At 33.5% G+C, this 13,700-nt stretch overlaps 1 protein-coding gene across 1 annotated transcript in view; it reads left to right on the top strand.

Annotated features, from left to right (window-relative positions):
• The window catches only part of KIF18A (kinesin family member 18A), a 71,838-nt gene that overhangs the window by 16,137 nt on the left and 42,001 nt on the right, over window positions 1-13,700 (top strand). The window contains exons 10-11 of the mRNA XM_052653170.1: window positions 8,730-8,894; window positions 12,018-12,139. Of these exons, the coding sequence (XP_052509130.1) occupies window positions 8,730-8,894; window positions 12,018-12,139 (287 nt within the window). The remainder of the gene's footprint in view (window positions 1-8,729; window positions 8,895-12,017; window positions 12,140-13,700) is intronic.

Genomic DNA, 13,700 nt, shown 5'->3' with positions numbered 1-13,700 from the left:
GATAGTGTTGCATAATCACTCATCTATAAATACCTGGAAATGCTAGAGGAAATAGTGAGAACATTCTTTGAAATGGATAGTTAAGTGTACAAGAAAAATAAATAAATTCCTAAGTGTCAGAAACAAAAAGGAAATAGGTGTAAAATCTCAGTTAAATGTGTTGCTTCTGTGAGGGTTGACAGAATGCTTAACAGGAAGTTAACACACTGAGGGAGAGTTGGGTACCAAAGTGGAGCAGAGAGAACAATTGACCCCATATGCAGGCAGTAGTTTACAGCTTAGATCAATAGGAGATTCCACCCACCCCACCCCAGAAGAATGTTTTGTCACTAACATTGTTACAATTTCCATTGCATCAGTGCTTAAAAAAAAAAAGAAGCTTTTATTCAGTTTTATTATTTAATGTAGAAAAAGCTCACTGCTGTGCCCCTCATACACACAGACACAGAGACCACTTACACTACACTTAGATGAGGGGCCCAAGGGAGACGGGGATTTAGAAATGAATGGTTTACTTTCGCTCTTAGTATTAGAAGTATACCAGAAGAAAATGTTACCAACTAGCACTGGAAAATAAGAAACCAAGCCTAGGGTAAGAAAAGAAAGTCTGTTTTGATAACCATCATTATTGATAAACTTTTCACAGGATTTTGAGGTTTGAATTTTTACAGTCCGTGTGTTTTCTTTAGCAAATCCCTAAAGTGAGAAATTAGCATAGGAAATGGTATCAGAGCAGTAGTAATCTATAGGGAACTGAGTGGAAGCAATATAAAATCAGCCTAGTGAAACAAGCCTAGGTTTGGATTTTCAATTCAAACCACTAATAAGAGCTCACTGTCCAAAATTACAAAACATGTGAAACAGCCCTCCAAAAGCAAGTCAGCAGACTTAGTAAATATGATAGGACCCCCTCCCCTGCAAAACATTGGATACAACAAACTGATAAAACCTATAAAAACAAAGTCATCAAAGAAGGAATCAAAGATGAAAAGAATATATATATATATGAGAAGAAAACAAATGAAACTTCTAGAAATTAAAGATTTATTTACTAGAATTTAAAATTTCAACTTATAGTACTAGGCAATATTTTAAATACTTGACATCCATTAACACATTTAATTCTCCAAAAATCCTGTGGGCTATATAATATTATTATCCTTGTAATTAAAATGAGGAAACCAAGGCCCAGAGAAGTCATTCTGTCAAAGATCACCCAGCTCATAGAGTCCTAGCTACTATTTGAACTCAAGCAAGCTGACGCTGGAGCCTGGAGTCTTGTCCCTGGAGAGAAGAGCCTGGTGGGCTACAGTCCATGGGGTTGCAAAGAGTTGGACACAATTGAGTGACTAAGCACAGCACACAAAGAGAGAATTAAAGAACTGGGAGATCCAAGGAAATCACACCAAATACAAGATAAAAAGATGCCAGGTGTGAACAGGATGTTACGTAAAAAAACTAGAAAGTCATGCATTCATCTAGTAGATACATTGAAGGAGATGTGTTAATGCAAAAGGGGAAAGGATAATGTGCAAACTCTTAAGGCTTAGACTTTTCTAGAACTAATAAGTTGTCAATAAAATGTAAATTCAAGAAACGTGAGTTGTAAGCAGGAAAGGAAAATGTATGCTTGGAGGTGTGCAACTCCAGAGTACCAAAAATCAGAAAAATAAGCATTTTGAAAATAAGAGATTCTCCCCAGTTTTGGTGTTCATTGATGATAAGGTTAATTGCATTTTTAAGTACCTTTGTAATTTAATGTGTTTATTAATAACACATTAAATCAGTCATTCAAAGTAGTTTATATAATTTAATCACATAGAGATTAAATGCATGAGATGCATTCACATATTACTTATTAAAACCTTTCTGTTGTAGATAACCCCCAGTCCTGTTAGACTTCTACCTTAACTGAGTCTTCTTTTCCCACGTACCCAGAAGTAACAGTTACTTATAAAATTTTTACATGTTTTTTAATATCTGAAAGCCATCAAACTTTGATAGTGCTTTAAAAAACTAGCATTTTAGGTTTTTTCAGCCCAAGAAATGGGAAAGATGTGATAGGCTAAGAAGTTAATCATAAAGCATTAATAATGTGTCATGGATATGAGAATATCAGTTACTATTAAACTAATTATCAAAATTAGTAATTTACTAAATATGCATTTATTATGCCTTATTGAAAATATGTTTATTTTAAACCACTTTATTGAGATATATGATTGATGTTTAAAGAAACTCACAAACATAGACAACTTGACAGGTTTGGAGATAAATATACACTAGTGACACCATCACCACAATCTATGCCATAATCCTGTATCACACCTCCTAAAGTTTCCTCCCACCCACTTTATTAGTAGTAGTATTGTATTAACAGAAACACTTAACATAAGATCTATCCTCTTAATGATTCTTAAATATACAACAATACACTATGATTCCGCCTTTAAAAAAGAAGAAAATCATGCCATTTGCAACAACATAGGTGAGCCTGAAAGACATGCTAAGTGAAGTAAGCCAGACAGAGAAGGATGGATGCTACATGATACTATTTATATGAAAAGTCTAAAATCATCAAACTCAGAAGTAGAATCGAATGGTGTTGCCAGGAGTTATGGGGAAGGCAAAATCAGGAAGTACCAGTCAAAGGGTAAAAATGTAAAACAAATGCACCCTAGAGATCTAATACTGTACAGCATAGGGCCTATAGTTAGTAATGTATTGAATACTGAAAATTTCTTTTTAATTTTGTTTTCCAAGTGTATTTAAAATGTTCCTCACATCCTTTTAAGGCAGAAGACTAGAATGTTTATCTTTGTTTAAAATTTGTTGCAATGTACTTTAACTTTCTTGAACTACAAGATTGTTGCCAATATTTTTTTTTCATTTTTATTTTTTTAATTTTAAAATCTTTAATTCTTACATGTGTTCCCAAACATGAACCCCCCTCCCACCTCCCTCCCCATAACATCTCTGTGGGTCATCCCCATGCACCAGCCCCAAGCATGCCGTATCCTGCATCAGACATAGACTGGTGATTCAATTCTTACATGATAGTATACATGATAGAATGCCATTCTCCCAAATCATCCCACCCTCTCCCTTTCCCTCTGAGTCCAAAAGTCCGTTATACACATCTGTGTCTTTTTTCCTGTCTTGCATACAGGGTCGTCATTGCCATCTTTCTAAATTCCATATATATGTGTTAGTATCCGTATTGGTGTTTTTCTTTCTGGCTTACTTCACTCTGTATAATCGGCTCCAGTTTCATCCATCTCATCAGAACTGATTCAAATGAATTCTTTTTAACGGCTGAGTAATACTCCATTGTGTATATGTACCACGGCTTTCTTATCCATTCATCTGCTGATGGACATCTAGGTTGTTTCCATGTCCTGGCTATTATAAACAGTGCTGCGATGAACATTGGGATACATGTGTCTCTTTCAATTCTGGTTTCCTCGGTGTGTATGCCCAGCAGTGGGATTGCTGGGTCATAAGGGAGTTCTATTTGCAATTTTTTAAGGAATCTCCACACTGTTCTCCATAGTGGCTGTACTAGTTTGCATTCCCACCAACAGTGTAGGAGGGTTCCCTTTTCTCCACACCCTCTCCAGCATTTATTGCTTGCAGATTTTTGGATCGCAGCCATTCTGACTGGTGTGAAGTGGTACCTCATTGTGGTTTTGATTTGCATTTCTCTGATAATGAGTGATGTTGAGCATCTTTTCATGTGTTTGTTAGCCATCCGTATGTCTTCTTTGGAGAAATGTCTATTTAGTTCTTTGGCCCATTTTTTGATTGGGTCGTTTATTTTTCTGGAATTGAGCTGCATAAGTTGCTTGTATATTTTTGAGATTAGTTGTTTGTCAGTTGCTTCATTTGCTATTATTTTCTCCCATTCAGAAGGCTGTCTTTTCACCTTGCTTTTATTTTCCTTTGTTGTGCAGAAGCTTTTAATTTTAATTAGATCCTATTTGTTTATTTTTGCTTTTATTTCCAGAATTCTGGGAGGTGGATCATAGAGGATCCTGCTGTGATTTATGTCTGAGTGTTTTGCCTATGTTCTCCTCTAGGAGTTTTATAGTTTCTGGTCTTACATTTAGATCTTTAATCCATTTTGAGTTTATTTTTGTGTGCGGTGTTAGAAAGTGATCTAGTTTCATTCTTTTACAAGTGGTTGACCAGTTTTCCCAGCACCACTTGTTAAAGAGATTGTCTTTACTCCATTGTATATTCTTGCCTCCTTTGTCAAAGATAAGGTGTCCATATGTGTGTGGATTTATCTCTGGGCTTTCTATTTTGTTCCATTGATCTATATTTCTGTCTTTGTGCCAGTACCATACTGTTTTGATGACTGTGGCTTTGTAGTAGAGCCTGAAGTCAGGCAAGCTGATTCCTCCAGTTCCATTCTTCTTTCTCAAGATTGCTTTGGCAATTCGAGGTTTTTTGTATTTCCATACAAATCTTGAAATTATTTGTTCTAGTTCTGTGAAAAATATGGCTGGTAGCTTGATAGGGATTGCATTGAATTTGTAAATTGCTTTGGGTAGTATACTCATTTTCACTATATTGATTCTTCCGATCCATGAACATGGTATATTTCTCCATCTATTATTGTCCTCTTTGATTTCTTTCATCGGTGTTTTATAGTTTTCTATATATAGGTCTTTAGTTTCTTTGGGTAGATATATTCCTAAGTATTTTATTCTTTTCGTTGCAATGGTGAATGGAATTGTTTCCTTAATTTCTTTTTCTACTTTCTCATTATTAGTGTATTTTTGATAACCTTCATGACTTCCAAATAATAAAATATCTCATAGGATTAATATTGGGTTGGCCAAAAAGTTTATTTGAAGCTTTTTTGAGAAACCCAAACAAACTTTTTGGCCAACCAATATGTCAGTTTGTTATTATGAAATCCCTACATATGTTAGTTAAATGGAATTCTGAGAAACTGCTGTATTACCTATTCTAAAAGTTATATGTTATATCTCAATTATTTGCATTTGCTTTATTATAATTTACAGTAATGGTAATATTTTTCAATTTTGTGTAGGTTTCCTTTAAATAAATGCCAATTTTCTGAAAGTACAATTACCTGATTTACGTCTTGAAAAAAGGCAAGAAATTCAGTCATGGAAAGCTGATTGAGAGCAGCTTGTTTTGAACACTTTTATATATATCCTAAGCATTGTGCTAAACACAATAGAGATAAACCAAACTATAGACATTATAGTACTTCAGTTATTTATAAACTAGTTGGAGCAATAAAATGATATAAAAATGACACAGCACTGTATGATTATCATGTAAGGAATAGTACAATAATAAAAATGGCTAATATTGAGCATTAATTGTTTGCCAGACTTTTCAAAGTATTTTGCATGGGCTATTTCATTTAGGATTTATAACAAGCCTATGAGGTATATCCTCTATTATTACCACGGTTTGTGAGCAGCAAAGATACAAAGAATTCAAGTAAGCTGTCTAGAGATATATGCCTAATCAATATGACTGAACCAATGTTAAACTCTGGCTGTCTGGCCTCAGTCTGTACTTGTGAGGATCCTACTATACTATAAGTACTAAGTGTTACAGCTATTCATAGTAAAAAACAGTGACTTCTGGTTGTGGTGAAGAAAGGCTTCGTAGTAGAGAGATGAGATTTATACTGGGCATTTAATGAAAATACTGAGTGCATGCTAAGTTGCTTCAGTCGTTTCCGACTGTGCAACCCTATGGACTGTAGCCTACCAGGCTCCTCTGTCCATTGGATTCTGCAGGCAAGAATACTAGAGTAGTTTCCATGCTCTTCCAGGGGATCTTCCTGACCCAGGGATTGAACGTGCATCTCTTACATCTCCTGCATTGGCAGGCAGGTTCTTTACCACTAAGTGCCACGTGGGAAACCCTGTATAAGAACTATTAGTGGGGAAAAAAATAAAAAGGAATACAATATTCAAAACAGAACATCAGTTTGACCAGAGCACAGTGTTGTCCATAATTATACTCAATACTTCCTGCCAATTCCTACCCCTTTGCCATAGCAGATACCATTGAAGTGGTTGTAGCACTCTTCCTCTCTGAATCTGAAATAGCCAGAGTTAACCACTGTGAATAGATTGGAAATGGTACATGATACAAGACATATTTTGCCATATTGGGAATTAATCAATTCTATTTTGAAGGGAGGGCCAAATTCTGGAAGCTTTGGTTGCCAGGAATTTTATAGTCTATTTTTATAGTCAAGAGGCAATCTTTGAAGCAAATAAGTAGTGTATTAGCAGAGCTTAGACTCAGGTTGCCATTTTTTGAACATTAGAATATTAGTACATTTAATAAGTTTGATCTATTTAATATCAAGCTAATTTACATAATAGTTATTTTCTCTGTCTTTCTTACCTTGTTGAATTGTCAGTGTGTGATTGGAAACATTGAGACATAGAGTGAGGAATAGATTTGGCTAATTTCTTTTTTCTGTTTGCATCCTTATTCTGCTTTTTTCAATACATTTGCCTTTTCTCATGCCTCACTTTTGGTCATTTCAATTGCTTTTCCAATTTTTATGGCTATTCTCATGAGACTAGGTAAGGAATGGAGATAAAACCTCTTAAGTTTATTGGCTGTAAACTACTGAAAAATGTAGAAAGATATCTAGAGATTTACTTTGTTCTCACAGAATTGTCAAAGTATAGTTTTACTAAACTGCTTGCTAGAGTAAGGGATTTTATATCTGTCTTGGACCCTCTCCAAAGAGGTTTACTCTCATAATTGCTAAAAGAATCTCAATTGATTCAGCTATGAATGGTTCTAGAATATGGACTCTGAGAATAGTATTAAAGTGAAGCTCCTGGGTAATTTTATGAATGTATAGAGTTAATATAAAAGTTATATTAATGAAATAATCAGTTCACTGTGTTAGCAGTCAGTTCTTTTGCACAAAGCAGTGGTGTTATAATACCTAAAGTTTAAAATTACATGTTTATTCTCCCTCAAGACCTTTTATGGTATTTTAGAAATTATATTAATAAAATATATAAAGCTTTTTTGAAACTTTAATAGGAAACAATTTACTTTAATGTGAGGATTTAATATACATATTTTAGAATTTATTTCCAAACACTTACTTGATATTTATTTCAAAATAGTAAGGATTACCCTGATGAAAAATGTCCCCATAAAGAACCATCATAGAGGATACATTTCATGAGCATAAGTACAAACTCAAAAACATATTTCTTGAGATTGTCAGTCAAAATTTTTTAGTTAAATATTGACTGCCATCAGACCCATAGATCATTTCCTTCCCTGATTCTAAGACTATCTGCAATATTTATAAACATTAGAGAAATATAAAGGTAGTTTGATTTAATTGCCTTCCTTCAGACAGGCACAATACATTTATGTTCATTTTTCAGATAAGGTGACTGAAGAGCCGTAGAAATTTGACTTGCCTAAATGTTCACACCTGCTGCATAGCAGCAAAAGTCAAGAAGCCGTGTATCCTACCTTCTGTTGTATCAGCGGCTCTAAACTTTTCAGGTTTCAGGACCCCATTCTACTTTTAAAATAAAATTTTAGAACCTTAAAGAGCTTTTGTTTATATGGATTTCATCTACCAATATTCTGTATGAAATTTAAACTGAGATTTTCAAAAGTACATTATGTATTAGTTAAGAACAATCAATTACTCATTGCATGACAACATAAGTAACACTTTAATGAAAGTAGTTGTTTTCTAAACCAGAAAGAGGCAGTAAGAAGAGTGACATTGTTTCCTGTTTTTGCAGATTTTTTCATTGCCTGATTTTTCCTCAAAATGTCAACCTTTTATTAAAGATAATAAGGAAGTTAGAGAGTGAGGCCTTTAACCCAGTTCAAATGTAGTTCCTGCTCCTTTTTTCATTTTTTTTCCCGCCATAGGGTGTGTTCATCCCTACTTCCAAAACTGCTGCAAGTGCTTATTCTAACCTTTAGAGATGTATTGTCTCAGGTCCAGCCATCATATCTGATGATTATTGAGTTTAGTGGCATTTGGCAATTAGCCCAAAGAAGTCCTACCATTCTGCCACACTGTGCCCATGATAGTGTGCAGGGCCCTTGGAGTAAAAAACTAGAAAGCCAGTTTTGAACCTAATTCATTTGTAGATAAAACACCAAAAGTATTTGGGCTATCCATTATGTGTCCTGAACCAACCATCAGGCGAGATCAGACGTTTATTATATTCAGAAACAAGCTCTGTTTTCTGTCATTGACAACAGCCAGTCTAAAGGCCTTATAGACAAAACCTTAGAACAATAGAATACTCTGTTTCTTCACATCTTTCAAACTGAAGGCAAGATAAGAGCAGTACATGCATCTGCTTTGTTTTCAGTGAGGAAATCACAGGAGTCAGGCCCCATATGAACTTTTCAAATGCAACATTTAAAAGCATATATTTTAGCAACAGCAAAAAAGTTATAGTCTTCAATTTGGCCATTGTTTTTCTTAAAGTCATAAACTCTCAACATGTAATTTTATAAAAATGACTCACAACTCAATTTCCTATTTTCCTGCAAGCAGCAGTATTGTGAGATTTCAAAGGGGAAATAGCTTTAAGTATAAAAGTATAGCCTAATTTAATAGGCTACACTAGCACACTTAAAAGGAAATATACCACTGTACTAATATCACATACATCAAATATCACAAAAGATTGACAATTAAATGCATTATTTTTCAGGCCACTTGCAAAAGAGATCACAGACTTGCAATGTTGAAAACTCGCCGCTGCTATCTAGAGAAGAAAAGGGAGGAAGAATTGAAGCAGTTTGATGAGAATACTAATTGGCTCCATCGTGTCCAGACTGAAATGGGACTCTTAGGTCAAAATGGTAGTATTCCAAAGGTACATACATGTTTTATATTCAGATTTATTGTCTTAGAACTGAACTTCTTAAACTCACTGTTGTGTAAATATCTTTCATAAGGCAAATTTTGGTTCATCTCCCTCAGGTTTAACTGACTCATTTTACTGTTTTTAACCAAATATGCCTTCTACCTCCCTATTTACCTACTAAATTTCTTTTTCTTTACTTTCAGAAGAATAAAGTTACATTTAAATATTTTTTTAAGTGATTGCATCCTTTTATGAGGTCATTCTTAAGTCAGACTGAAGTAATTCTATTTCAGACTTTCAGACTGTACGTGAATTTTCATGTAGGTGATTTAAATTTAATCAGTTGATATTAGTTTTAAATGTGGTCACCATTATTTGTATTATAGCCAAATAAAACCAGTTTGAAAGCTGTATGCATTTATGTTTATGTACTGAATTGAAAATAGTCCATCTAGAATGTAAATTAAGTATAATTTGCATTTTACTTATAATCTAGTATATTCATGTAATTGACAGTCTAAAATATAGCCCATCACCAACTAGAAAAGTACTTAAGAACTTGTTTAGTATTAAAAAAGCAAAAAAATCCATTGATGTTTACTAGTTTGCCTTTGTTTTCCCATAATTATCTTAAGCTCCCAATTTTTAAAATGGTACAGTATTCTTTTTAGTAGTACTATTATTGCTTTTTTTTGCCTACTTATTAGCATTTATGAAGTTAATATTGTTCAGGTTATTTTCAGTAAATTTAAATTTTATTTACCATGGTCCAATCTAATTTTTCTAGCAGTCTGTCTTCTATAACTCTCATAAGCAGAACTTTTCACACCTGAATGTGAATCTAGAATTAGTGTTTCAATTCTTGTTTTTTAATGCATTTCATTATAAGTAATTTGAAAAAATTAAAAATGTTTCTGTTCCCATCAATCTGTCCCACTCTCAGTCCTTTTTTTTGTGGATATTTTCATAGCTGAAATAGGTATCTACTTTTAAGCTGTTCTTTCTTATATAAGCAAACTGAAACATAACTTTGTGAAAAGATTTATTCACAGTCATACAAGTCTAGATAGAGACCCAGTACTGTGACTTTCATATTGCTCCTCTTAACCTCTCAAATTTATCCACTTCTGCATCTCCCATTACCAGTACCCTAGTTCAGACTTCCAGCCCCCATGGTTGGACTGCTATGTGTGGCCTTCTACTTCCATTCATATCCTACTGCAATCATTCTCTACACTGCAACTAAAATGAGCTTTCTAAAAAGTAACTTTGATTGAATCACTCTTAAGTGCTTTCTCCCATATATAAACTCTCTATTATGATTTCCCAGGCCTAGCATGGCATCTAAAAACCTCTTGTTTTATATATTACCTCTCATATTCTTGCTTCATCTATTACTAACTTAACTGTAGCTCTCATGATAGGCTGTGCTCTTCCAGTCAGATTAAATCACTAGTGTATCAAGGCATGAAAAAGATTAAAATTGTAAGCTTGGTTTTTCAAAGATGACAGGCTAGCTAAAAATTATTATTGGATAAAATAGTTATAGAATCAAGGCTTGTCTCTTTAAGAGTGATACAGAAAGATAAAACAAGATTATCAGAAGAAATAAATAAGGGATTTTTTTTTTTTTTAAGAGAAAAGATGGAATATTTGGCAAATATGTTCGTACTGTTAGGGTTGTTTAATTTTCTAACTGGGAAAGATGAAAGAGATCATATAGTAAACCTCTTAACTTTCAGTCAAGTAAAGTCATCTCCATAAAGACCATATTTGGGACTTCAGGTAGCATTTGTGTCATAGTCGAGCCATCTTTAAAATCACATGACTCATGAACCAGTGCTCTAATTGTATCATCCTGACCTGACTCCCTAAAGAGAGTTTGCTCTAAAATACTTGTTGTTTCTGAAATGTAACCATGAATCATCTAAATAATAACCCCCAACTTTAATATATCTCAGACATATAGAATTATATTGTTTCCTTGTCAGAGCACCCACCACTGGTTTAGGAAGTATTACCTAAAAAGGAAAAAGAAAAAAGCCTTAAGCTTATAGAGAGTCATTGGCCAACTGCAGTTTGGTAAAGGAGTATTGAATGCCTAAAGTGGCTTATGAGAATTATCTGTAGGAAGTTTCTTGGGCACAGCTTCCGTAACGCTTTTCATCTCAGCCTCTAACAGTGTCCAAAATATTTCACTCCCTTTTATTGACTAAAATTTTCCCAATTTAAATTCTGAAAATGCTTTTGGATTATTACTATTCATAATTTAGTATAACCACTTACCTGACGTTTTCCATACTTAAGGCTTAGTAGAATTGAGGAAAGAGAAATAATTTTAGGTGGTAAATTAGAAAACATTTGGGCATGTGCACAAGAGGCTTAGGAAATGGGAGACTGCAAAAACTTTTCTACACTTTTGCACTAGGATGAAGCTTATACCAAGATTGGATGAAGGTGAGAATTTTTTTTTTTTGCTGCACCAGCCGTCATCTTAGTTCCCTGACCCATGTCGCCTGCTTTGAGAGTGTAGAGCTATAACCACTGGACTGCTGGGGAATTCCCCAAGAAAGTTTTATTATATGCAACTCCAGACACTGCAGTTGTTAGACACAGTTGGACAGTTTGACACAGTTGACAACTCTAAACACTGAACTAGTTTGAGACAACACCTCTCATGGTGGTCTAGAATGGAGAATCTATAAGCAAATAAATAAATGGAATTGTTACTAATCAATGCTATGACAGAGACTATTGGAGGTGAAGAGTGTCCATCTTTAAATGTAATGCTTAGAGAAAGCCTCCCTGAAAAAGTGACATTTAAGCAAAAATGGACCAAATTAATGTATTTTCACAGTATTATATACAAGTTGGGTAGACCAAGAAACTATTATTATAATAAAATTTGTTCTGAGACATTCAGTTTCCAAGGAAACTTGAAACTTATCTCACTTGTAAGTTATAGATTATCTGTACCAGAATATTTGTTTTTCAAATTGTTTCTATACATGCTATTTCATATTTTTAAGAATTAAAACTCTTAACACCAATATAAAATAAGTTTTATTAATATTGATTTAACTTTAATATTCTTAAAAGAATCTGAGATATAGTTTGTATTGTTTTCCTCAGGAGCTCAGTAAAGAACTTCATTGCCACCATCTGCACCTCCAGAACAAAGATTTGAAAGCACAAATTAAACATATGATGGATCTAGCTTCTCTTCAAGAACAGCAACACAGACAGACAGAAGCGTAAGTACATGTTCTAAAAATTTTAACACTGTAGACCTAAGGAACCTGAAGCATAGAAGTGTAGGTTTCCATTGCCAAAAAATTCAGTTTTATCCAATACAAAATACATTACTATTTAAATGTCTGCCAGCATTAGAAATCATGCTGAGTTAGGAAACACAGAGTGAGTATAAAGAATGTGGTTCTTCTCCTCGGATTTTTTTTATAGTGCTTTATAGTTTTGAAAACACTTTTTTAATTTATTGTTTTTATGCAATATATGTCATGTAATACAAAATTCTAAAGATCCCTCTACAGTGAAAAGGAGCCTGTCTTCTACCTGTCCTCTAGCCATCCTTTCCCCCTCTTAGAAACTACTACTATTAATACCAACTGAATTTTTAAGTAGACAGTTTTTAAGCATTCATAATTCCAGAATGAATTTTTGCTATAATTAAAATGAAATCATTTAAATATATATATATTTTAACATCATGTCCCAATTTTTAAGTGATTCTATACTATCTCATTCATGCTCTAACTCAGTAGTAGTTCCTTTTAATTACTGAAACACAATAATAAAAAAAGTATGCCTTGATCTTTATTTTTATTACATTGGACATGTCAATCAACTTCCTTAGGCGTCACTTTCATGCTCTGTCAAAATAACAAGTTTATTTCTCTAAAGGCTTTCTTCCAGTCTAAAATTCTACTGTAGTTCTTCTAGTGTTCTCAAACAACAATAATTAATTTTCCATACTTTTGATTTAAGGGAAATTATATTAGCATAAGTACTTTTAAAAAGAAGAAGAAAAAGAAAGGGAAAAACTTCAGGGAAATATTATCCTATGGATAGAAGCTCACCCTGTTCTCCCCATACTTCCGATATTTATACACAGAGCAAACATTGAACATTCATTTACTTGCACTCACACCCCCTGCAAGAGTTAAAAGTTATCAAAGAAACATTAATTTATTTCAACCATATTTATTTGGTTTATCATTAAAATAGATTAATATATTTACTATAAATTTTTGCCTCAAAACAGGCAAAAATTCTCTTATTTATTTAGAAAACTGGTGAACTAAAACAGAGACAATACAATATAGTAGAAAGAGTATGAGTTTTGAAGTTGGTCTTGAGTTCTAGTTTATGTAAGCAGTATAACCTTGCATAAATTATCCTGCCTCACTAACCTTTAGTTTTCTTATCTGTTCAATTGTAACAGTTTCCTTATAACAAGTTTGTAAGGATTAAATAACAAAAAACAACAGATGTGATGAACTGTCTTAGCCTGAGCTTATAGAGTGAAGACCAAAAAAAAAAAAAAGATTTTGTGCATATTCAAAGTGCTGAAAGAAAAAATTTTCAGCTATGAAGACTACCTAGCAAAGTTATCAATAAGAATTGAAGAAGAAATAAGAGTTTTCCAGATAACCAACAGTTAAAGGAGTTCATCACCACTAAACTGGCCTTTTAAGAAATGTTAAAGAAACTCCTTTAAGTTGAAAAGAAGGGCCACTAATTAGTAACAAAAATTTGGAAGTATAAATCTCACTTGTAAAAGTGAACATATAGTTA

This window comes from Budorcas taxicolor, chromosome 15 (assembly GCF_023091745.1).
Source record: "Budorcas taxicolor isolate Tak-1 chromosome 15, Takin1.1, whole genome shotgun sequence".
NCBI classification, from domain to species: Eukaryota; Metazoa; Chordata; class Mammalia; order Artiodactyla; family Bovidae; genus Budorcas; species Budorcas taxicolor.
The sequence above is the reverse complement of the archived record's forward strand: the minus strand, read 5'-3'. Positions and strand labels throughout refer to the sequence as shown.